General features: G+C 36.9%; 1 protein-coding gene and 1 long non-coding RNA gene across 2 annotated transcripts; both read left to right on the top strand.

The window, feature by feature from the left end:
- Nucleotides 1-7913: 7913 nt before the first annotated feature.
- Nucleotides 7914-9171, top strand: LOC140166245 (uncharacterized). The gene is made up of 3 exons (XR_011860834.1): nucleotides 7914-7991; nucleotides 8513-8547; nucleotides 9082-9171. It is a non-coding gene; the product is annotated as an uncharacterized lncRNA (long non-coding RNA).
- A 2507-nt stretch (nucleotides 9172-11678) lies between these two features.
- Nucleotides 11679-26196, top strand: LOC140147020 (uncharacterized). Its single transcript, XM_072168795.1, has 8 exons — nucleotides 11679-11844; nucleotides 16903-17166; nucleotides 17976-18156; nucleotides 19149-19270; nucleotides 20763-21056; nucleotides 22795-22908; nucleotides 23597-23812; nucleotides 25511-26196. The coding sequence occupies exons 1-8, from the start codon at nucleotides 11766-11768 to the stop codon at nucleotides 25741-25743; spliced, it is 1503 nt and encodes a 500-aa protein (XP_072024896.1). The 5' UTR covers nucleotides 11679-11765; the 3' UTR covers nucleotides 25744-26196.
- The last annotated feature ends 1445 nt before the right edge of the window (nucleotides 26197-27641 follow it).

The raw sequence follows: 27641 nt of genomic DNA, 5'->3' as shown, positions 1-27641 counted from the left end.
GCTCATTATTTGAAATGAAGATTTCTCTCCAGTAGGATTTGCCTGTGAATTCTTCAACAAAATGACTACGACATCATACTTGTTATTTGTCTTTTTACTCGTCGCAAACAAGAATAGGTTATCAATGACTATTCCATTTGGTAAGTAAAAGGTAATTTAATTTTTTCAAGTAATATATATTTCTAGGTGTATGTGCTTAAACTATGTGGTTGAAGAGCCAACGCTAAGGAAAAGATTAACATAACTGCGTTTATTTCAACAGCTGTGAAATTACCAGTGTATGAAAATATAAAAGTAATGAGATGCGAAATAGTAATCAAATAATATTAACATTTGATATGACTGATTTGTCAAAACTCATGTTTCAAAGCTGTGTAAACAGCAAGGGTCCAGATTTGGGAATCAAGCTCCCTTTGTCCTCTACCTCGATGATGACACTGGTTTCAATTTAAACATGGCCTGATTCATCATTACCCTAATAGAAGTATTATTGGTGATTCCACTATAAATATGGAATCTCCCTGAAACTCTAACATGATTATTTGCTGGATCTAATCAATTATAATAATATCAATGTTTATACTCTTTCCGTAGATTGTGCCACAAATGACATTTCAAACATTCCAATTTTCTTCGGAAGTACAGCTGCGGCCTTAGATCCAAATCCAGTTGACAAAATCTTGACTTTTTGTGAGGATTTCTCAAATTCAACTGAATTAGCAGTGGGGGTAGATACTACTATCGCTCATGTTAAATATGATCCACAGCATGAACTTGTCTATTGGGTGGACAAGAGTAATGCGATGGTGTATCGTGGTCACGCGGATAGGAACTATACCAATGCCAATCCGTGCTTTAAACAAGCTATTTTCACAAACATAAAGAGTAAGTAAAATATTATGTGAAATTAGTAAATTTTGAGGGATTTTGACTTGTAAAGCAAATCTCAAATTTCTAGTTATTATCACCTGACTTATGTTATTATGATTTTATTATTATCATTTTTCTTCAACAATTTTTTCGACAAAAATAAATACTTTCTTTTTTGTTCAACACGTTTCAAAAGAGAGTTTCTATAATAAATAAGGTTAATGTTACATTAGTCATGATAAATCATAATCATATTTTGAAGGGATATTTAGAGATCGCACAATCCCAGACTACTCTATTCACCACACATGTAATTTTTGTCACTTCTAGAATAGTTGTGACCTGCTACCACGAAATGAGCGTAGTTGGTAGTTTCGAGAAGTTCTGGCTGACTGAATTGACATTTTTTGTTTGCCGTGCACCTGTACAAGCCAGTAGTATGTCATTCGTGAATAGCCCATTGTACCCCATTCACGAAGGACACACAGGCATACTACTGGCTTGAACAGGTGCACGGCAAACAATGAAAGCCAACGCAGTAGCCAGGGCGTCTCGAAACTACCAACTTGCGACTTCACGCTGATTTCGTGGTAGCAGGTCACATTTACTAGACACTGTATTTTCATGTCAAGAGACTTATGTTAATAGTTTATGCCCGGGCATAAACAATTCCGTGCGGATCTAATACGGGACGCGATCTCCAAGACGGATGTAACCTTTAATTTCGCTTTGTCAGCATTCCTGAAACGAAAATGTTTTATGTGTATTTTCCCAATACATCGCCCAATGTTAGCGAATTCAGAACATTTTACAGATTTTTGATTCTCGAAGGATCTCTGAAAGTCACTTTAAATTATCAATTATAAATAAATAAGATTTTATGAACATTATAGTTTATGGTTTTTCCGTTTATAGATGGCTTGATTGAGATCGATGCCGTAAATCAGAAGTTATATTGGGCGAGTAATACAGACGGTGTAATAGGAGTCGCAGACATGGATGGTAGTAACTCGCAAGTTTTATATGACAGCGCCACGAATGCATTAGATGTTGCCGACATTCGGGTCGATCACGAGGCTAAGTATGATTCAGAGAGCTAAATACAATGTTTTAGTGAGAAAATATTGCTCAAAGTATTAATAAATTGTATAACAACTGCTTACTCATTGTCCAAAAGGGAGAGCGTATAAATATTAAAAGTACAGATCTTGCAGAATAGGTTGTCAATACCCTGAGTTTCATGCCTAAAAGGTATGACACGATGTCAAACTTTGAAGGGACTACCATCGCTTGGGAATGTGAATGAATATACATTCCATGGTGTCAACACAGCCAAAGTCTATCCCAGAGTCGGTCTGTCTATCGGAGTTAGTCAGAATGTGCTTAACTGCAAAAGGAGCGTAATAACAACCTTTTACTCATAGTTAGACTATCTTTTGAATAAAGTGTTTTAACACTTAAAAGTGCTCAATCCCAAAAGGGAGAGCGTATAAAAATTCAAAGAACAGACCTTCCAGAATAGGTAGTCGTTACTTTGGAGGGGCTACCATCTCTTGGGAATGTAAATGCATGTACAATCCATGGTGTCAAGAGATAGTCCCTTCAAAGCATTTCATCGTGTCGTCTGACGATTGCCATTTAGGCACGAAACTCCGAGTAACAACTACCTATTCTGGAAGGTCTGTTCTTTGAATTAACATGGCTACTATCTGGTCCTGGCCGTCTGTTAACATTGCTATCGATTGTGTTGCGTAATGAAAAGTTGAGAGTGCATGGCTACGTTTATATCAGAAATATGTCTTTTCAGTTGTTAAAGGAAGGTGATGCTTGTTATTTTTAAGGTTCATCTTTTGGGGCGCATCAACTACTAATGGTCGAATCGCAAGAGGGCAAATTGGTACCAGAGACTCTACGGTTCTACACTCTTCGGTGGAAGTCCAGTGCATTGAGATAAACACGCAAAGTAAGGAATATTTTGCCACAACGTTTATATTGAAATACAGTGACAGAAATAGACAAACGACATGATTGACATTTTTTATCAGTACGGTTATCGATATAAATTTGTTAAATTCTTCCGTCAAATCAGATACAAAATTGTATATACCTCTTTGTTTGATTTACAGCAACAACGATATATTGGTTGATGTTTTCAAGTCCAGGAAGCCCACCCGCAATAATGCAGGCAATACAATACGACGGATCTAATTTAGATTCGAATTTTTTGACAATTGACGTTAACTTATCTACTCAAGATATGGTACTATACGATGGCTATTTTTATGTAACATCAATTAACATGGTGTCTGCATTGGAATTTGTAGTTTATAAAGTTGCAGAAGAAAAGGGAGCAACTGCAGTGGCTTTAGAGTTGAAAACAAATTTATTGTATCTGTTCGTTGAACCTCATTTAGTTGGTAAGTGAAGTCAATTTATTTCCATTGACATCTCTTGCAATCTTGGTAGTATTCTCATAGGCATACGTATAAAATACGAAAGGAATATGATTAATTGTTTGTTTGTTATTTTGTAACGCCTTTTCTCACCGTAAAAATATTTGACAGTTTTCCGGGCCTATCCGATGGCAGCACTTCCCAAAGAAAGTTTCAGGCAATCGGTACTTCGCACAATTTGTCAAAAAATGCTCATTATAATTGAAATTACTGAAGACTTATTAGTAAGTTTAATCAATATGTGTTTGAAAGATAGTGCTCTTTTTTTACACTCCTGACATTTATACAGCACCAATAGAAACGGATGTTTGGCTGGATGACTCTTACTATGCGATAGAGGGTAATAGGATGAATATACAGGTATTTAGAACCGGCAACTTGTTTCGCTGTACGACAATAAGTAAGTTGAATCATTTAATAAGCCTCCCTGTAAGCCTTTGATGTGGCCTCCATCGTGTTCAATATATGTGGTTAGCCGGAATGTAACAAAAATATTAAAATCAAACAATTTAGTTGAAATGATAACTAATTAAGATTTGACGAACATACATGCAGGTCCCGAATGCAGGTGCTTATATTATTTCAAAAATGTGACCTGCTACCACGAAATGAGTGTAAAGTCGCAAGTTGGTAGTTTTGAGACGCCCTGGCTACTGCGTTGACGTTCTTTGTTTGCCGCGCACCTGTTCAAGCCAGTAGTATGTCTGTAAATGTCCTTCGTGAATGGGGGTACAATGGGCCATTCACGAAGGACGTACTGCTAGCTTGTACATTTCAAGTGCACGGCAAACAAAGAACACCAACTCAGCCAGCCACAATGTCTCGAAACTACCAACTTGCGACTTCACGCTCATTTTGTGGTAGCAGGTCACAATTAAATGTGCATTGCTTTGTAACAATGTAATATGATGGATCGTAAATATAGAGGAAAATAGACCAATGTTTCATGGATCCAACTTTTACAATCAAAAGAGACAGAATGTTTAGAAATATTGACAAAGTTGAATAACTTGTTTCTAGATTTCTAGGTCCGTATCACAGTAACACAGCAACAATAATAACAATATTAGTTAAATTTCTTTCTCGCTTGTTTTGTTTCAGGAATATTTACACTTGAAGGTACGGCTAAAGCAGACGTAGATTACCAACCATTTTCTACTGATATGGAATTTGAGCCAAACCAATCTATCGCCGAGTTTGAAGTAAATCTTCTGGATAACAGCAAAACATCACCAAATGAACTGGACATATATTTCTACATCTCACTCCGTCAATTTAACGAAAATGGGAATCTTGATTCAGATTCAAATTCAACCATATTTATAAAAGATGATGAGTGTAAGAAAAGCAAACACGTAATATACTTCATGCAACAGATATATATTTTGACAATTTCTTCACAGAAGTAACAATTTTTTTACCATGTTTGGCGTTTGCCATACTAAAGGTTTTTTCTTTCTATTAGACGGTAACCCGAACTCCTTTGATTTATCTTCCCTACAACAGCAGCCATAATATTGCAGTAGAATTTGCTTAAGATAAGTCTACTTTCACTCCACCAATCCATTCACATTGCTTTGTCTGCCGCCTAAAATGTTCGCATTATGTTACTACATTTTAATTTCTCCCGTTCCCAACCCTCTCTGTTTCCTATTCTTAAGTTGTCTCTTTTTATGTAAGCCCGTTTAAGTGGGAGGTTGCGATTGCATACGCCAATGCTTACTTCTATGCGTACACCTGGTCAATGGCGTACACGTACACATAGATGTTAGAGCTGGCGTAAGTAATTAAGACATCTCAGTTGTGAGATTATTTATATACCTGATTTTTTTTTCAGATCTGATTTACAACATAAAGAATGTAACATACAAAGTTAAAGAATCAGACGGTATTGTTCAAGTCACAATAGAGAGAACAGGAAATGGCACAACGATTCCTTCGAGTCAACTCAGTAAGTGCTCATGATGATAATTATTACCCTTATCATGCTATCCTTTGCCAACAGATAAATAAATACCAATATTCTAGTATAACCTCATTATTACATCATATTATATAAGCGCGCTTTCGTAGAATTGGGACATTATCTTAATCTAAATCCCAAGCTTGGATTCAGTATTAGATATAATATTTGGTACTTGCAGATAAATGGAAGATTTACTGTGCACCTCGTCTCCGGGTAAATAGGATATACTTTGATAAGCTCGTAATCGTCGGGAATTGTTAGGCTTTTACCACTACGTCGAAAAAGTAGATCCACGTTAAGAGTGATATTGTTCACCTGGATTGTCTCCAATGTGCATGTTAAAGAAAGTAGACAAACTTAGACTTGAATTAATAATTTGTGATTTTTCTGGCGAGGTGTCATAAGACAATTCTCTAATCACATAATTATCAGAGATTACCCCATATGTTTAATTGCAAGCATCCAACCAAGGCCAATCAATTAGATGTACATCCTTGAATCACAATTGTCATCTTAAAACCTCGCCTGTCAAATATTAAACATTACAAGCATCTTTCAGAAGGATTATTTAATCTTCACATGAAAACATTCCTGTCCCGGTTCATCCCTTTTTAAAGGGGTTTTTATTATTGTGTTAACCGAGCACAATGTTAATGGATGATCCCAAGATTTTCTCGAGGCATTCACTGACTTATTTGAGCGTTTAAATGCACCCAGTGGAAAATTATTGAGGATTTATAGTAGAAAAGACGTTAAACATTTAAAACTGTTACCATGATTACTTCTTCCATACATTTAATACTACTACTCCACTACTTAATCTACACCACTTACATTAATACCGTCATACCTGCACCGTATTAACTTGCAAACGTACTCATCAGGAACCTAAGTCGTACTGTTGCTTTCATCGTTACTGCCCGCCCACACTAAGTCACTTGTGAGTGGGCTATAATAAATTATGAACTTAATAATAATAATAATAATAATCATAACACTAATAATAATAATAATAATAATAATAATAATAATAATAATAATAATAATAATAATAAATATAATAATAATAATAATAAATATAATAATAATAATAATAATAATAATAATAATAATAATAATAATAATAACAAAATAAAAATAATTAAAGGGAAAAATGAAAACAATAATAAGAAAATGCAACATCAACGTAACAATAATAATTTATTGGCTACTACTAAGGTAAAAATAATCACAGCATGCAAGATTTATCATGTCTAGAATCATCTTGGAAAAAGAATAGATAAAAACTATCCAAAAACTATCAAATTCATGATTGTGATACCTTTTCCATTTCATCTGCAGCTTTGATGACGCATTCAGGAACGGCAACAAGTGAAAAGGATTTTAAGCCAGTAAACCTAACACTTTTGTTTCCAGCCGGTAACTTGGAGAGTGAAACGGTAGAAATTAGTATCCTAGGGGACGATAAATTTGAAATAGAAGAGTCATTTCAAGTATCAATATCCAATCCTTCTCATGGGACACTAGGTGATCAGGTTAGCGCTACAATATTTATTCAAGGTGAGAAAAACGGTTTTCTTTTTAAGAATGTATGTTTCATTGAATTGTTGACCCAAATTTTGTTTTGCCAGGACGCTCAAGAATCTAAACAGAGGGGGAAGGTGGAGGGGCGTACGGACCAAGAATTTTCGCTAGTAAATATTATATCACTCATACATAAATTCTAGACAGTTCATTGGTTGATTACCATTTGCCATTTTTACTATCACCCTCTCCGTGTGATAGTCTTTACCATCATGTGCTCTGGCGTAGTGCGCCTGCGCCAAGCCGTGCGCTGACTCTTGGACTCGCCGATTTAGTTATTGGGTGGACCCCAAAATGTGAAATATATCACTGCAAAACATGGTGTTATGTTGAAAAAAAAATGTATTTCCTACCTTAAATAGTATTTTAGTAATAGAATTTATGCATGAGTGATATAAAACAAATATTAACTGTCTTAAATTCGTGTAATGGTCGAAATATAATCACTCGGTGAAAGATGTATTGTTCCATTCCACTCGCCGTTCCGGCTCGTGGAATGGAACAATCCATCTTTCACCTCGTGATTATATTTCGACCATCACACTCATAGACAGTTAATATTTGTATACTATTTATTACTACTAACTCGTGCCCCCACTAGCTACGATCATAATCCCATAGTTCATTCTCATAATAAGACGGGTATATTTTCATCGTCCATCACGACCAGATGAAAATACCGGGCTTTTTCTATATCAAATCATTGAATATATGAACGCTTGCGTTTTCAAGATTTTGTACGCGTTAGACATTTTACTTTGCATTTGAAGGGGCACGGAAAGTGCGTGAACGCGTAAATACGCGTGATTGTGCGTTTAAGTAAACCATGAGGTGAAACATTAACAATGAGCTTACACAATGCTTAACAATGAGTTTACAGGTTACGATGGGATCAAAGAATATTACGTTAAGAGCGTTAAGATTTTAACAAGGGTTACAATGGGAACAAGATTTACGATAGGAACAAGGTATCAGGTCAATTTCTTGCCATCTGATCGTGGTTTTTTCTTGATATGTCACTTATTATGTCTTTTCTTTCCAGATGTTTGTCCAGTAAACTACTGTCAGAACGGTGGAAGTTGTAGTCGCCACGAAGATAAAGGAAGCTTTATTTGCGAGTCAGTATTTTATGTTTTTAAATTTGATCATACGCTTACATCCGACAGCTCAGAATTAGAATGTAGGCATGTCAATCTTTATGACCAGAGGAATATTTTGTAATTAGTTTTAACAAAATTAGTTTGAGCAATTTTGAGTTTTGAACCCTGTTTAAACTTTGACCTCGAAATTCTGTGATTGGACAAAATGTAAAAAGAGACACACAGGGAGTATATGCCAATTTATGTTGCTTGTATCACCTTGGGATGGATTGTGACCCAACAATCTGCAGTACTAACCTAAACCCTTGTGTATGAATCTAGCCACACTTGATAGAGATCACTGTGCATGGAGAAATATTGTGATCGCCTGCTCCGCAGCCGAAGGATGATGATGGGATGATGATACACTAAGCAATGATGCTTAGACATAGGCTTACTTAATATAATCAATCTACATTGTCATTTGTCAGCCCATTTTTAAATGAAAGAGTCTTTCTATTTTCTGTTCGCTAATAATAGTGGTCTGTTTTATTTCTCAGCTGTGAAACCTTCTATGCAGGAGTTACTTGTGATGGTAAGTTAGTGTCATATTAGTACTACACGATTATAAGTTGCCCTTTCATTGTTTTGAACAGATACTGTAAATGCACACTGATCGTTATTGCTTGATTTTAATTATGATTTAATGTACTCAACGTGTTCTATACATATCTTAATTAGCGCTCGCAAAGAGCAGAAAATCCTAGTTTTGTTGTTCCACTGGAAAATTTGGTTCACATAATATATACGTCCGGCTCCCTGAGTTACACTTTCATTTTAGTTTCACATCAAGTTTTCAACCCGGGTTTTCAATGTCTACAATCTACATACTGTGATCGCCGTAGCTAATTGTCTCTCTTGAAATTTCAAAGACAAGAGTCCGGAGAACCCTTGGATTTTTCTTCTTATTTCGAGGCCTGATCTTAATACAAATTTAGACCTACGATTGCAATATACTTTTTATAATAACACTATAATTATACGTTTTTGATAAAGCCCATCAACGTCATCTACATAATGGTGCACGTAATGCATGTAATAATAATATGCTTGTTCTGTCCTTTCATAGATTTCTCATCTGGTGTGATTTGGGGCATGGGATGTGCAGTTGTTGCCATCATTGTCTTTGCTCTAGTTCTTCTCATCGCACTTTGTGGAAGGTCAACGAATCAGTACATCTAACTTTGAGACTTACCTGTATATTAACGTGGTCGCTCCGTGTTGAGTCACGCGTGGGTCCTGATGGGACCGGGCTCAAACAACATCATTCTCAAGCCAGTCTAAATGAAAAGAAAAGTGAGAAACAGATTTGACGATAGGTATCAACTAAAAGAAGATCACTTCCAACAAAACAACTGTGTTCTTATATCAACTGTCATTAAGTAAATGCAAAATACAAAGGCTTTCTACAAAAGCATGACTACAAAAGACAAATAAAGCCAGGACAGAGTTGAAGTATAAAAGAGTATAAAATCAGGACAGAATTGTCCATATTAATACAGGGTGACACATACAAAAGCAGTAGCATAATAAAATAAAATGATTTGTCTTAAGGCCGTATAAAATTAATGTTTTGGTTCTCGTCCAGAGGATTTTCATGAATTGATGAGGGAGGGAGGTTTTTTTTTTTTTTTTTTTCAATGTAAAATTAGCATTGTCAGTAGTTTTCGGTCTTCTCCAACAGTGCTCGAATTTTTCAAATGTGAAATTCTGAGGGATAAACCCCCTAGAGTACCACAAAAAGACGTGGAAGTGATGCTTGTTCTCTAATAAACTTATTTATATGTATGAAGGTTTCATAAATCATTCCAAAGTCTAAAAAAATTGAAAAATCTAAAAAATATAAAAAAATCTGACAAATCCCAGAAATTGAGGAGGAGGGACGAGAACCAAAATATTAATTTTACACGGCCTAAAGGAATATTTGTTGATCCACTTTTTGTGACATTTTCAGTTATTGCCAAAATTTGCAGTTGATTCAGATTTTGCGTTTGAGAGTTATGCATGATTATATGTATTACACTGCTCCATGGGCTACTGTGTTGTAATTTCGTTCTGGTGTACCAGAACATAATTTAAATTTGATGGCATTTTTGCTAAAAGACTTACGGGATCGGAAAGCAACATTTGCACAGAGAGAGAGAGAGAGCACATCAAACACACCAATTAGTTGTATTCTGAATACGAGGAATATCCTTCTGATATCAAATAATTTTGAGGGTTTTTTTTTAATTCGTGATATAATACAAATTTTATGGCATATTATCAAAAAATGTTATTTTTTATATTTAACATCCTTCCAAGTAAATTTTATACATCTAATGATATGAACTTGTGTATGTAGTGTATGTAGCTGGGAGGAAAAGCCGTCCATCATTTCAAAAATTCTGGCATTTCGTATTGAAGATATACATCCCCCTAAACCTTCAAATTTAAAGGGGTATTTCGAGATCCACAGCCTCATCCCCCATTTTTCTTTAAAGAAAGTTTGAGATTCTTTTTATGCCACTGCAAACCTATAAAAAGGTTATGCAAACCAAAAAAAAATCCTGCAGATTAAGGGATCGAATAGCAACGTTTGCACCTTATTTGTTGTGGGACATGAGAACATATCAGACACATCAAATTGCATTCTGAATATATACCAGGAATGAATGTCTTGATGATATCAAATAAATTTGATTTTTTGAAAAGTTATTTGATGAAAATGTGATTTTCGGTTGTTTAGATATGTTCATTAAAGCGAATACAGATTTGGTACGTCGGAAGCGGTTAAAAACTGAAGCCAAAGTTTAATAAGCATCATATCATAGCTTTGAATAATTTCCATAAAAATGTTCAAGATATTTTTAAGATGCGGTTGTCCAACTGCATTATTTATTCCTATTTGAGCTCCCTGACATGCCTTAGGACTTCAATAGAAAATGAAATGTGTTTTATATGAGAAGAAAACATCGAAGGATTCAATAGATACACAAAAATGTTAGTGAAATTTGCCAGTTTTTGACTGGACCACGTTTATGACTAATTCGTAATCATGGTAATTACGTCTTTATTTTGAGCAATGGATGCATCTTGACATGCAAATAAGATGAATAGTTTGTTAACAACCTTGTATATACTTCCAAAGTACAAAAACTGTTCATATATACAACTTGTTTGATTTTAACTTATAAACCAATTAACAAGTGCTCATCCGATAGAAGTCTACAACCTATGCAAAAGGGTCAACATACAGGCTATTCTGAACATGCATCTGTTTTATTGCACAAAATACACAAATACCCAGTAAAACTGTACTATCTGGAAGCATTAGATATTGATAAAATATTTGAAAAAAAATAAAGCAATTAAATAATTTTCAAAAATAATTATGTAATGATAAGTCATAATTCTCTAGCTGATATAGTAATATTTCATGGTCTATGGTATCGAATGCTTTCAATTTATCTAAAGATAACATTCCTATTTTAGTGTATTTACACAGATTAAGTGGTTAATGTAACATTATATTGGGTAAAATTGGTCTGCTCAAGCTCACTGATCAAAAGAAACCAACACACAACAGAATAACATTCGTACTTAATTCCTGAAGGTTCCTTTAATTAATGTCAAGTGCAAAAGCGAGGGCAAAGTTCATAATTTGTTATAGGCCACTTACAGGTGACTTAGTGTGGGCGGGCAGTAACGATGTAAGCAACAGTATGACTTAGGTTCCTGATGAGTATGTTTGCAAGTTAATACGGTACAGGTATGGCAGGATTAATGTTTTTGCTGGTCCTCTTCTTTGTTACACTTACAAGTGTAAAAATCTCAAGTGGCAAGTTTGTTGGTAAGCTTATTTTTGTATTTAACTAACAATCCAAATAACAGGCGAGGCGCGATAGATACAAGTCAGATTAAGGTTGAATGTATCTTCGTAGATATTGTCACCATAATCATGATAATCGCTGATCGGTGTAATTATTATTGGTTATTATTATTATTATTATTATTATTATTATTATTATTATTATTATTATTATTATTATTATTATTATTGGTTATTATTATTATATAATATATCAAAATATTCTTAAAAGGTGCTGCAAATTAGATGTGTTCAAAGTTTCAGTTTTATTTTACTCTGTAGATACACGAAAGCACATAATAGCAATTGCAGTTGAATTGTTGTCGAATGGCATTCATTAAACAACAATGTTAAACGGTAGAAATGATGATCACATTTCATTTCATATTATGATCAAAACCAGACTGAGTTAACATGACATGAAAGATTGAATCCTTAGTTTTCCTTTATTCGTTAGGAAATGCCAATAGGAAAGAATAAAGCATATTTATTCCGACCTACTTCTGTTTTTGTCATTATATTGATGGTATAGTTCAAGTAAGGGAAGCTATTATTCTTTTTAGTGGATGCAGAATATTTAACGTAACATGTCTTCATTATTTACGTTCTCTTCTATTTTCAGTCAACACACATTCATTAGAACATAAAAATAAATTGAAATAGGTTGAATAACGAATAATTCAACGGATATTCAGCTGGGATTATTTGGTACAGATTAAAGTCCAAACTCATGAGGCATGAGTAAGAGGTTGTATGACCAATGACCACGCATTCATTGTTTTGTAGACTTAGTGGTTGAATTGTGGAAATTTGTGGTGAATGTGGGTATATGTGGCTATTTTATTCAAACTTCCTCCTTGCATACACCTTTTTATGGTTTCTGGGCCTATATTAAACAATGTTTGATTTGGTGCACCGTGAACGTGTTAAAATGGTCGTAAAAGAAAATATTGCCAACAATGCACTTCACGCTCAGGTGATTTTTTATAGGCCATTTGGATAAAGAAATGTAAACTAGTTACACTTTTCTTGCGCATTCTGAAAAATGGCAATGATTAAAGTAATATTGAAACATTTCCATAGAATTTGTTTCTTCACAAAATGTTACTTTCCAGTGTTAGATATATTTCCTAATGATTTTGAGCCGCCGATCAAATAAGGTCCAAGATAGAAACAGCTATTTAATTGCAGCGTATCAGTCCCTCGATCGAGACTGTAGTCGATCGGCCTTACAAACATCTCGTACGCTACAGTTCGTCCACTCTGAAGTACAATATGACAACGCGCGCGTACATAGCGGGTAAACAGTGCGCAGTGCTGCGTCACTGCTGCAGGTATGCGTGCCTTCAAAGTCGGCACAATGTGTGCGTCCGCGTCGGTACTTTGTACTTCAGAGTAGACTGACTATATGTACGTACAGCGCTATAAATATCGCGTACGGTATGGATACATAAAACATACGCGTGTTCAACATTATATTTCTCATGAATTAGCGACTTGTTCAGTCATTTCGGATTTTGTCATAAATACAGCACCTAAAACCTCTGTTTTATTTTTTGTTAACGTATGTTACTTCATTAAAGTACATTCCAATTGTGTAAAAATCAGAATCAAGTTGAAAATAAAACGAGGGCGTTTTCATCGGGGCCCCACGGGGATCCACCTCAGTAGGCGGTACAACAGGACACGCGTCACGTGACGTACGAGGCTGGCAAAACTACAAGGTTAATAATAAATAATAAATAAATAAATTTTGGATTTATAAAGCTTTGAATCATGTTCAAAATACTTTACAGTACAGTGGAGTCATGCATTTAGATTAATGTTCATCATGTATTCATGACTCCAGTCGTAGAATCAGAAATACTAGACTGACCTTTCGAATTTTGCACATTTGTATCCAATCTCATTGGACTTCATCTGGCTACTACAAAGATGCTCCGGTATTGATCGTTATCGAAGACTGGTCACATGTCAGTCGATTGGCAAGGAATCATGATGCAGTCATGTCTACAGTAGAATTCACCTCGACTTTGGCAGGACTTAATTAAACCCCATTAAAAGCTATTAAACCAAGATAACACTCATTGAAAACAGCTCAACTATGTTACGATCAGATCTTCTCTGGTTAAATCCACACACACATGTGTCTGTTTTACTTGTGCAATGAGCAATAAGCTGGTATTATAGTTTCAGTTGGGTGAACGATTATAAAGCAAACGCAAGGTAACAATTACCGTGTGGCCTTTGTTCACGAAATGAGACAATACTGTGCATATTGTTAACCACATTCTTGAAAATGAGAAACATAATGGCTGTGGGCCGTAACACGGTTTGGAAATAATTTCTTCATATTTTTTGGTGTTATCTGTCGTTGACATATCCTTCCTAAAACACCAAAGTGCGAATATTTCCGAACACCTAAATTAGCTAAAAATTTAGGACATGTTACAAAACTATATTTTCTAGAATTTCAGAAGAATACTTTAAATATTGGCCGGTTATTTTTCACACAGCGACGTTAACTAGGCAATGTACTATTACCTATAACATACACTAAAACACCAAAGTGCGAATATTTCCAAACATCTAAATTAGCTAAAAATTTAGGACATGTTACAAAACTATATTTTCTAGAATTATAGAAGAGTACTTTTAATATTGGCCGGTTATTTTTCACACAACGACGTTAACTAGGCAATTACCCATACTTCTAACATGTACTATTTGTAGAGGTTACGCGTCAATGGTAAGAGCACTGTGTATTGTGTATAGGAAAACGGACAGTAACTGCAGTATGTATTGATTATTGATGAATCCCATGCTTATGCTTGTGAAAGTTGAAATCTCAGGCCCCCTCGTTTGTTGAAGGAAGGACTTCTCCATTCGTTCAATTTGGTGTCCGGATGTTTACCCATGTTTAGCGGTGAGTATATTTAGCGGGATCCGGTTGCAAGTCAGTAGAACTAGAACGTCTATGCTGTCCAAGCCTAGCTACATTATTATACTTCTGTGTAGTCCAGATCCCCACACTTAAATTAAAACAGTAAACAAGGTTGGATTGCTTGTCTATAGGAGGTTGTCCTTAACATGGACTAGTTTTCCGCGTAATGTGTTTACCGGTTTAAAAGCCCTTGAAATGCCGAAGAATTTGTATATAAATGTTCTTGACTCTTTTAGAGACACCAGTCCAAAATGGGATGGTTATGAGGGTTTTACGAGTGGTTTGTTCAGAATATTCATTGTGTCACTTTTTAGCGTCGGCCTGTTAGATATTTTGCCCTGCTCAAAGGCCGTACTTTCTTAGAGGTCATTCGATGTGGTCTTTCTCAAGAGGAACTTTGCTTTGGTCGCTTATCAACGCGGTAGTGAAGGGTGCGTATAACACCAAGTTCATAGACGAGTGGGTAGTGCATGGAGGTAAATAAGGATAATTTACTGGGCGGGCAATTTAATTAATTTTTGCCCTCAAACAATGGAAAATAATTTACTGTGTGGGCAGCGATAATTAATGGCATCCAGGCGTTTGGATTTTCGGAAATGTAGACCTGTTTTTGCGTACAATTTGGCTTTGATGTAAAAAGTGGACTTTACCCTCCCCCTAAATGCATCTTCTGCCAATTTTTAGCATATTCATGTAGCAACTTTCAAGAAAAATTGTATACCATATTATTTTCACTTTGGGTATTTAGAAATCTTATACTAATTATCACTCACCATTACTCCTACGTAGGAAAAAAAAAGCAGTAAAATTAGACGGTAATTATTATATGGTGCTCAATTTTTGTGGGCAAAATAATTTACTGGGTGGGCACTTTTGGGCAATGGGCAAATTGAATTTACTGGGTGGGCACAATAATTTACTGGGTGGGCGATTGTCCAGTTACCATGTTATTTGCCTCCCTACCTCCCTGGCCGCCCGGTAGTGCGACCCAAACTGTAGTAGTGATCAGTGTGGGTCTGCTTGCGATAAACCACTGTTGTGACCTTATGTTTGTTGTTAATCTGGACATGGCAGTCAAGGAACACGAGTTTGTTGTTCGTGCACTTCTCTTCTGTGAATTTGATATTGTCACCGAAGCTGTTAATATGTATTTAGAAATTGTCCTGTTCGTGTCTGTTCGAGAAGCTAGTATTTGGGAACGAGTGGAGAAGCCATCCCTCAACAAACGAGGGGGCCTGAGATTTCAACTTTCACATGCATGTGATCCCGGGGGGGGCACTCAACTTAAATTTTGGTAGGGGTGTGCGGCGCGGCGCCGAACTTTGGGAACTAAGAACTGATTTTCGGGCAAAATGGGGGCTTGAAGAACTGAAATTTGGGCCAAATTATAGGCTGTTGAGCTAAAAATTTCTAAATTTTTTCCAAATTTGAGCTTAAAGAGCTACAATTGTCAGAGTTTGAGGCTCAAAGAACTGGAGCAGATTCAAATGTGGGGCTTAAGGAACTGCCGGAGAGCCTGAAAAAGGGACCCTTGACCGCCGCACATACCCGTACCACCTTAACATGTGAGTGCCCCCCGGGCATGTGATTCATCAATAATCAACATTCCTTGCTGACTGACACGTGACCAGTCTCCGATTTGCATCTTTGCAGTTGCTAGATGAAGTCAAATGAGATTGGATGAAAGGTCAGTCCAGTATTTTATTCATTATTAGAATAATGTTAGTAAAGATTTCATGATTGTGTGTTAAATCTAATGGCGACATAATTTGCTGCTCAGCAAATATTGGTTAAGTTGATACCCACATCAAGTTGCCTTTAACAGAATTGTGCTACAAATAACGTCAGCAACTTAGTGGATGAATGCCGAGGTTTGATGAAAATAGACTAAGACGGAGGCGGACTCCATACGGTCTTATATGATTTTCACTATAGTTATAGGCTACCGTTAGGAAATTATATGAAAGATGCGGGTTGGTATTAGGATGTATGAGTTGCGTGTCAAACATATTATATTAACTTTCTTAGAACATCTAGGGCACCAAGAAGTACCAGTTGATATGTACACGCAAAAATCTCATTTCCATATTTATCAGACTGTTCTGAAGACACGATGGTTTTGGGGACTGTGGATGCAACATACGACCCATCCAGTAGTGTTGATTCAATACTGGCCAGCTGTACGGACTTCTCCAACTCTACCAAAATGGCTTTGGGTTCAGGAAAACAATTAACACACGTGAAATACGATCATGATTATCAGCTTATTTACTGGGCCGACTGGGATACAAACACTGTAAGAAGAGGGCTTGCGGGAACAGACCCATGTTTTAGTGAGGTTATAATAGAAGGAATTAAAGGTAAGTAGGGTGCGAGGAAACACACACACACCCCTCCACAAAGACACATCCACCCATCACCACCCCCAACGCCTCATATAAAAATATACCCCGTACCCACAAATTTGCTCACAACGCTGAAGGTAATATTTTTATTATCCGACATACAATTATTTTGTTGTTTCTAATATGCTTAATGTTTCCTTGTATGTTAGCCTAGCACTATAATAATTGCAACAGAAAGCATTTAGTGATTGAAGAGTTTAACTTCAATTCAACTCTACACCATTTTTTGCTCACCTAGCCTGGAACGTTTTCGCTAGGTTTTAGCGTCGTCAGCACATAGTGATCGATGTTATGATGATGTCTGACAATTGGGAGAGTCCTTTTTGATGACGTCATCTGCTGAAAACGCCAGTCGACCTAGCAAAAACGTTACAGGTAAGCAAAACATAGTGTAGTGTTGATTGGTTCTCGCTATCTAAGAATGTATCAAAGGGTAACAAAGTTTCAAGGTCATCGTAAATGCTCTAATTCATTTCATACTGTGTCAAATCTTCGTCTTTTTCGTATGTGAATCAAACACGTAGCCTACTGGTTGACGTGTTGTACCATAATGACATCCCATCCATAACATAGTTTAGCACACTGACGTGTAACATTCATGAGTTATAATAAGGTTAGAGAACGATTTGGAATGAATTTCATCAAAATCGGAACATTCTCAAACAATTTCCCCAAACAGGATGACTTTGAACCTCTAAGCCTATTCTAACAATGCATTCTGGTTACAATAGATATGCTTTTTGTTTTCTATGTATTATTTTCAGGTGGCATAATTGAACTTGATCCTATAAATCGTAAGTTATACTGGGCCACTAAGTATCTAGATGGCTCAGTAGAGCCTGGTATAGGAACGTCAGACCTGGATGGAAGTAACCTCTCCATACTCTATGATATTAACAATGGTGCACAAGATGTTGGAGACATTCGCGTTGATCCTATAGAAAGGTACGAAAGCTTTTCTATACTATTTGATATGTTTATGTATACATAAATTGGGCTAAAAAAGAAACTTATAATTTTTCACAAGGTCATATTTTAAAATCCTCTCCATAAAAATGAACCAAAATTACACACAGGATTACTTCAATACTGCACTCTAAACACATGTCAGCAACCAAGCAGTTGTCCAACTGACACAACGGCAAAATGCACTGCCAGGGAATAGCTTCCTGGACCACATTCACAGGCGAATAACTGGCACCCAGCAAAAGAAATCTGTGAGAATTCGTACAAGATCCTTACACGGGTGATAATTTCCAAAGAGTAAGTGGAATAGTATGGAAAGGGACTGCTTCTGCTGCACTTACTTGCGGATTTCTTGTGTTGAGTGCCAATTATTGGGAGGCTGTGAATGTGGTCCAGGAAGCAGTTTCATGTCAGTGCATTTTGCTGTTGTGTCAGTTGGACAACTGTTTGGTTACTGACCAGTGTTTAGAGTAGAGTGTTAAAGTATTATTATGTGTGCAATTTTGGTTCATTTTTATGGACAGGATTTTAATATATGACCTTGTGAAAAATTATAAGTTTCTTTTTGAGCCCAGTTTATTTCTTGTGATGTTATTATACCACAACCAAAGAAGTTTCCGCAAAAAAACAATATAAGGAAGTTTCTCAGCATGACCTTATCCATATGCAGAACCAGACAGCACGAAAATGAAATTTGATAAAATCTGGCTGTTGTGGAAAAACAGGAAAAGCATTTGATATTGAGCAAAAACAAAGGAGGTGAAAATCATTGAAATCCGCGTTAAGGTTTATACAAAAAGATAGGGCATATACTCTTTCTAAACATGCTAAATTCTAACAATAAATCACCGGAGTACGAGAAAGTATGCATCTTACAACCGAGCAACGTTTTTATATGACTTTTCGCAAGGTCACTTTTATTAATTAATATTTAAACAAAGATTCATTTATCTATTTGTCCACATTCACAGGTTGGTATTCTGGGGCACGAGCACTTCCGTAGGAATGATTGTGAAGGGTCCTATTGAAGGCGGAAATCATACCGTTCTTCATTCAAATGTGCAAGTTCAGTGTATCGAGATTTCTCCAAAGGGTAAGAGGGTTTGATTGTACGTACATGACTGTATTTGTATATATTCTGATGACTATAATTATTTTCAAAATATCATATGTTTTTTTTTAACTCTCCTTGAAGGTAATGACAATATAAATATTTTTATCATTGTGTATCATTACGGTACATATGCCTTAAACAAATAACCGACTTTTTAACATTTAACAACCAATTGTCTCCGTCTAAAGTCACTTTCTGGAAAGCTGGACTGACCAATGTTCCCTACGTGGGTCATGCATTGCCCTAACTTGTGTGACAAACTGGTAAACTATAGCCAATAGCTTCCTCGGGACAGGCGTCTGCGAGTACTACACGTGCGATCAAAGGCGGTGAATCTGTAGGGCGAGCACCGCATCGCGCGTTTCAGATGCACCGCTTTTGATCGCCGCGGCGTGTATCATTCGCGGAAGACACTGTCTCGAGGAAGCCAAATGGACTATAAAGTTTGATCAGCTCGTAATTGGCGGGCCTTATGACATCGCGGATTGATATCAATATATTTTATTTTGAGAATTGTTTTGTGACATTTCGCCAAAAGCATCACATGTTATTAATTGAAAGTCATTTTTGTCTACTTTCTTTAACATGCAATGTATAGATCAAACAGCTCAAATATATCACTCTTAATGCCGGTCTACTATTCGGCGTAGTCAAAAGCCTAACAATTCCCGCCGATTACGAGCTGACGAATCCAACGAGCCAAGTCATGGTCAGGATTTGGTCGGACATCTTTGGGTAGCCGCTAGCACCAACCTGGTGTTTTGAGCGTTCAATTGTGCAAATAAAAGCCGCCTAACACCTGGAGAAGATGCAAGGACGAGAGGCGGGGGGTAATAGAATAATATATACAATAGATAATTCCGCAGGTAATCCCGTCGCATCTATTCATAGGCCTACATAGTCCTTTTGTTCGCAAGTACATCAATGCATAGATACCGCGTGTAGTTAATCCGATTATTATATCACTTCAACAGAGAATATAGAAGCTGTGTGTTTTGACAAAGGGAACTGTATTGTTTAATCATTCTTTTGTCCAGCTGTGTTTTCGCAGAAGGTGTAAAACGGGTGATGGAATGCAGTTTAAAATTTCCGCCAAGGCCGAATCATTTCACATTTTGGATGCATTGTAGCCGGCGGCTACCCAACTAAAGGCTGCTAGTCCGGTGTAGGAATGCGTGTATTTGAATTCGTCTATAGTCATTCAGGGTACAGGGAATTTCCTTCGGGAATTGAAGCTATCGATAGCTTCAGTAATTATTACTGTAGCAAAAAAAAATACATTGAGGAGAACAAAATAATAAAGCTAATCATTCGAGCGGAAAATAGTAACGGAGGACCGAAAATTGCACCGAAAAATGTCGGAAATTATTTATGTATCATATTATTTCAGATGCAGCTACCTAAACCAGTTTGTCTTACAGTTTTACTTCTTAGTTTTATTCAACCCGTATCTGCATTTTTCTTTTTTCAGAAAAACGAGTATACTGGCTTACATTTTTAAGCCAAGGATCGAGTCCAGCAACGCTTCAATCGGCTAATTATGACGGCAGTGATAAGGATACGAGCTTTACCACCATAAATGTCAACCTCATGACTACTGATATGGTGCTGTATGATGGAAATTTTTTCGTGACTACGATCAGTTTCGAAAACTCTGACATAATCAGTGCTGTTTATCAAGTAGAGAATATTAAAGGTGCACAGGCTGTAGCTTTGGAGCTAGAACAACCCTATTCCTATCTAACGGTAGACTTGCGGAGCATAGGTGAGTATTTGGTTTTATGAATGTATTGAAAACGCTAGGCAATGCGCGGGACCCGATTTCTTAAATGAGTACAGCGCATGACATATGTCAAAACACAGATGTTATTCCTAAACCCGATGTCAAGCCAAAAACCCAAAAACCAAAACCTAAAAAAAAAGATCCCTTGCAAGTTGGGTCTAATAAATTTCATTGTTTGTTTTCTAACAAAAAGAGCTGAATATGTAAATAGGCTTATAAAGTACTGTTAACATAGTTCGTTTTATGCAAATCCAAGAAAAATGAAGATGTTAAACTCACATTTTAGTGACGTTTCACCACTACACTAGTGGTTTCTTCAGACTGGCAACCCATCACATCTGACTGCTTCCTTTTATAGGCAACAGGACCCTCTATAGAGGGCGTGATGAGTTGGTCAAAGATGTTGTTGAGTGAGTAGGCCCCCTCGTCCTTGTTTAGAGTGTCTTTTCCTTTTCGGCGTATCCAGCCACCTAGTGGTCTTGTCAGCTTCTCTGTCGATGACTTTTGAGTCCTCCCAATTATTGATGGAATGATTGGTAGAGACAACATGATCAGTGATAGCTGACTTGTGAATGTCTGTGATAGATGACGTGCGGCTGGCTCTTGTGTAGGGCTTCGTTTCAAATTTCTCCACCTCTTTTTGGTGTTCTTTGAGGCGAACGCCGAATGGGCGGCCGGTTTCTCCGATGTAGGTACCAGCACAATCTCCGCAGGGAATTTCATATATCGCCTCTGCTTTTTGTTGAGGGAGTAATTTGTCCTTAGGGTGAACAAGCATACTGCGGATGTTGCGGTGAGGTTTCATAGCGGTAGAAAAGCCATGCTTTTTGAAAACTCTTGATATTCGCTCGGTAAGCCCCTCTACATAGGGAACTACAACCATACCTTTAGACTTTTCACTGTCATCTTTATTCTTTGAGGTAGTCTTTGTTTTTGGAGTGGCTCTATTTTGTTTGACCTTTTTGATTGACCAATCTGGGTAACCACAGCCAGATAACGCTTCGCGTATATTGGTCTCCTCTTTCTGTCTGTCCGCTTCCTCAGTGACTAGCGATTCACTCCGGTCTAGTAAAGTTCTGACGACTGGAGAGGGTGGTGGGAGGAGAACTGAAGGTACTGATCGGTGTGGGTTTTCTTCCTGTATATGCTAAGTTTCACTGACCCGTCTGGTTTTCTTGTGATCAGGGTATCAAGGAATGGAATAGAACCGTCCTGCTCTTGTTCATAGGTAAATTTGATGCTGCCGGTGGGATCAATTGAATTTAAGTGATCAGTTAGATTGTCAACTTGTCCTCTGCGTATAATTTCTAACTAAGGAGGGTGCACATTTTTTGTTGGTACTCCGTTTTGTCCATGACAACCGTTGCCCGTCCTGTATCAGCTCCCAGGACCATGATGGACTCGCTCATCTTTACTGATATTTGAGGGTGGCAATTTCGCGGATTTTAAAGTTCCAACTATTTCTAACATCTTAATTTTTCTTGGATTTGCATAAAACGAACTATGTTAACAGTGAAATCTAACAATCCAAATGAACTTGTTCAAAGAAAGGCTTATAAAGTATTTCTTTATTTTCTGATGCCCAACTTCGAGTCATAAAGCCCTTGTCATAAAGTTGCATCACTTTTAGTTTTGAATGCTTGTACTACTAAAGCTCCTATCTATGTTTTTCTATACTCATCAACCATCACATACTATTCTTATTGTTTCCTTAACATAGCACCAATTGAGTCTATTATTTCATTGGATGATAATGAATATTATGCCAACGAGGGTGACAATCTGACTGTACGTATACAGAGAACTGGAAACATGTTTCACTGCTCATCAGCAAGTAAGTCATAATTATCGAAATTAATTGTAATTTGTATCTGTGAAAGCTATCATTCTATATAGAAGACGATGAGCCGTAGTACACATGGAGAGAAACTTTCAGCACTGTCCTAATAAGGCCCAAAAGTCTATCTTGAGTTCGGTCATTTTACTAATTACACAATAAGCCTTTTGTGACTCAGATATAAAATACAGTGATGGGGCCTGTCTACAGAATCCGTGATAAGTAGGCTAAACGCTACAAGTGAGTGCGACTGCGACCGGACGCAGGTAGTACTAGGGCTGACTTTGAGTTGGCCTCACTCAGATTATAGACCGGCCCCAGTAGTATGAAGCCGATATGTGATCTCACTCCTTAGCTTCATTCTTATTTTATTTGACGTCCTTTTTGTAAAAAAAAAATGTTTTACGTGTATGGGGATAAAGTCGTTATATTTTGACATTAGTTTTCAATTAGCTCAAGTACATGTTACCCTTTTTTTCACATTGTTCACAACATGACAGTAGAGTATATTAAAATGTGCACTTTATCGGTTCATTAGTCCGGGATCGTCCTAAATAATATTATATACCATATCCAATAAGCTTAAGAAACTTATTATAATAGTCAATCGTTATCACTTGAAGTTAACAATGTCAGGCAATGTTTAAAGTTGATTTGAAAATGCAAATATGATTTTTCTTTTTAGAAATAGAGACAGAATCTGGATCAGGGGTAAAAAATAAAGACTTCAAACATTTACAAACTACGATACAGTTCCAACCTCATTCCACCAATAAAACCGTTGAAATCGAAGTTCTGTTTGACGAGGAAGTCGAAAACCAGGAAACGTTTGTAGTAATATTGTCAAACCCAGTCAACGGACGTTTAGGAAATAACAATATGGCGACAATATATATTAAAGGTAATGATTGTAGGCCTATTTGTCATATTATCTGTATATTCGATATAAATACCGATCTGATACTGTACACACGTCTGTATTTCAAAAGGTTGTTCATATTTATTGCCATTGTTCTTGCATTTTTGTTTTCATGTTACTTTTTTAAATCCATCGTCACCGGTCACGCAAAGAAGATTTATACTTTGTCCGCTGGGTTGCTATAGTGCACAGCGACAAGGCAGGGAAACTAAATCAATACACGTACATGTACGTGTATTCTGCTATGCACGCCGATACACGTGTATTGATTTTCAGACGATAAATCTTTGGATACCGGGGTAGAAAATGATGAACATTTTTGGTTTCTAAAGAAGCCAATTGTAAGGCTTGCACTTGAATATATGTGTTGAAAGAACATGATAGTCGTAAGCGTGCGTATTGACAAACAACCGTGGGTTTTGATATCAAAAACTGACAAAAATTCGGAATTCATAAGAACAACAAATTGACTGCTGCCCTCATTCGCCCTGCCCTCATGCTTGAAAACCCAAACTGGTAGTAAATAAATAACTAAAATAAATAGGCATAGAAAAACAATTTACCGTTGTCACATTATTTTCCTTCAAATAAGTAGTAGGGACATGCAGAAACGATTATCATGTTATTCAAACAATCCTGCATCAAAAATTATCACTCATATAAGATAATTGACGATACTTTCGGTTTCGACATCACTGGTAAAAGGTCATGCAATTACCTTGATTACGGCTATTTCCTTCAATAGTTCATCTAGGGCAGGGGTCCGCAAATAGCGGCGCGCGCGCCACATGTGGTGCGCCGGTAAAGACAGACTAAAATAGTACAAAATGTTGCACCAAATTTCAAAAAAATCGATAGCTTCAGGGGGGCACCCCCCTCTGACTCCCCCGCCGACTTCGCAGCCATTGAGTGGCGCTTTGCAGTTTTCTTTTATTTCATGTGGCGCTTCAACAAATCTATTTGAGGAAGCCTGATCTAGGGATTCATATTGACACATCGCTTGTGTTTAAACCAGAATCCTCTGCTGCAGTTACCAAAGAAAATGTCAATGTAGATTTTCCTGACTTTGCCAGGTGTTCTCACACAATAAATTAACCTCAACAATTACATCACATATTGCCCTGACACACAAATCTATACACCTCCGCAGATACCCGCACCAAATTTACATGGCCTGTCTCTGCTTTTAGCAAAGAAACCACCAAGGTAGACTTTCCTGATTTTGGATGCTCTCACAAAAGAGTAACATAACACAACCCACGTCCACCCCAACACACCCATTAGATAAAGACACAAGTAAACATTATCAGCAAAGAAACCATCAAGGTAGATTTTCTGAACTTCGCATTTCGTGTTTTTTTTTTTTGGGGGCACCTAAATATGGCAGTGACCAGAGTCAATATAATTTTCTATAATCCCCCCTATTTTGGGTTGAAATGGTTTTGAAGTATTATAATTATATAACTGAAAATGTTCTGAGGAAATGTATAAAAATATTTTAAAAAAAGTCTAGTGAAAACTAAAATATTATACAATAAAATCAACAAATGGCTTTTGAAGATTGGTCGAATTTGATCCCGATGGCTTTATATTGTTAAAACCGAAGACAGAATTATGTTTGTCTGCGATGTTAATAATTAGTTTCATTTTCATTGACACTTTGTGTTTGTTCTCAAACAGGTAGTAGACCTTCTGGTGGTGGGTTAACACTTGGAGCTATACTGGGAGTAGTATTTGGAGTTATTGCAGTGATTTTGATCATCGTTTTCATCTTTGTGTTTTCTTGGCGAAAGCACAAATCTGGTGAAACTCGCACAAACGGCAAGACTTATAATACCACGGAGATGAAAGATGCAGAAAACCCACTTCGCCAAGATGAAGCAGAACCTAAAGCCAAAAGTGACAAATTATAAGTGTATGCATAACATATAACATTTTAGGGATTTTTGTTGAAAATTTCAGGCTGGGCGAGTGATATTTAATAAATACTTGGGCTGCTGTTGAGTGCTTGGATTTATTGACGCTTAGCTCGGACCATTTGCATCATTTTCAAACTTTCAGTTGGCCTAACTTACTTATAATTCAATTCAGGAAGAACAAGGCAGGTCATTATCGGAGAAGAAAGCTCAGTTTTATATGTTGGAGGACATCGGAGTACCAGGAGAAACCCTGTGAGAGTACTGGACTGGAAACCAAATGTACGTAAGGTGATCTGGAACAGCCGGAACTCGAACCCGGGAGCTCGGTGGCCCATACGCGAAGACAGAACCACTACGCTATACTCGCTCCACCTTAAATATTTGGGATGACACGTGTTTGTTCATGTTCTAATTTTTATATTAAAATGCTACGGTGCTAAAAAAGACATAAAAAACTTTCAATTGTACTTTTTATAACGAAATTTAGGGTGTGAGTGGGGAGGGAGGGGGATGTGAGGTATGACGGTTAGCCGGGGGTTGGGGTAGGGGTGGGTGTGTGCCCGGGGGGGGGGGTGTGTAGCTTACGTGTGGGGTGTAGGGATGGGGTAGGGTACATGTCAGTATATTACAGAATCATGTATAATGCCTTATTTCGCCTTAAATACCGTCTTTCGGTTGAACCACTAGCAGGCTATATTTTATTAGCACATCTATGACAATGGCAAAGGTACCAAAAGCTGAATTTTGATGATTTTTACGATTGTTCGGATGAGCAAATCACTGAATGGGCCTTTAAAATTTTGGTCTTGTGGGGCCTATTTATTTTGAAGGATGGTCGGAAAGGTTGGAAGACCGTAAACTGTATATGAATTGGAGGAACGGAAATGGCAGGACATTGAGTGAGTTCAAGTCACGGAAGCCCTTGGAAAATAGAATAATTTTAGTCTTTAAGGGAACAACCCAAAAGTTCATTTTTGGCCCAGAGTCCCCCAAAACGTTTTTTTGGGCCCACTTCTTTTTCATTAATCGTAACAAAAAAATTCTTGGGCCAAATTTTTTTTTATTATTAATTTTTAAAAACAAGACAAAAAAAATCTAGGAGCCGTTTTTCATTTTTTTGAATTTCGACCAACTTTGAGAAATTTGCACCAAAAATGGTAAAATAAATGCTGAATTAAAAAAAAAATCATAAAAAAGCCCAAATTTGGGCCAAAAATGGTATTTTGGCACAAATTTGACCTCACAGATGAATTGATCAAGTCCGATTGCCATTCTAAATATGTATACTTTTATATACATTACACCAACAATTTAGCAGTTATGAGTCCCAAAAGCCCGGGGGGGGCACTTCAATTTGAAATGGATATAGGGCTGGCACTTTCGCACTAAGGAGCATTCGGTGAGAGCAAAATGTAAAAAATATGATTGGGTGAGAACATGACCTTTTTTTAAAATGGAATCTTTGGGTGAGAAACCTCGAAAATCGAATTTCTAAATGGCTTCAAATTTCTTTGCTTTTTTCAAAATAAATAACAAAATCAGTGATAAATGCAGGATAAATGAAAGTTGCTGTTCAAATTGAACTTGTCAGTGTCTTTGGGCGACAGATCAAATGGAAAAATAGGGGGTCTTCGGGTGACAGAGCATGTGTTCCGGCCAGTGTTCGTAACAAAATATGGGGTCTTTGGGTGACAGCGATGCTGAAAAAAGGGGGTCTTAACAGCCCTACATACTCGTCACCTGAGTTGGAGTGCTCCCCCCGGGCCCCAAAGTTTCCATATAATTCTAGGGTTCAGACAAAGCCTTTGCATCGGGGCCTGAGATTGGAATTCCAGTTTCCTTTCTCACGAAGTAAGGGCTAAGAGTAAAATTGTACAATTGTGTTTGGGAGT

Source organism: Amphiura filiformis, chromosome 1 (genome assembly GCF_039555335.1).
Source record: "Amphiura filiformis chromosome 1, Afil_fr2py, whole genome shotgun sequence".
Lineage (NCBI taxonomy): Eukaryota > Metazoa > Echinodermata > Ophiuroidea > Amphilepidida > Amphiuridae > Amphiura > Amphiura filiformis.
The sequence above is the reverse complement of the archived record's forward strand: the minus strand, read 5'-3'. Positions and strand labels throughout refer to the sequence as shown.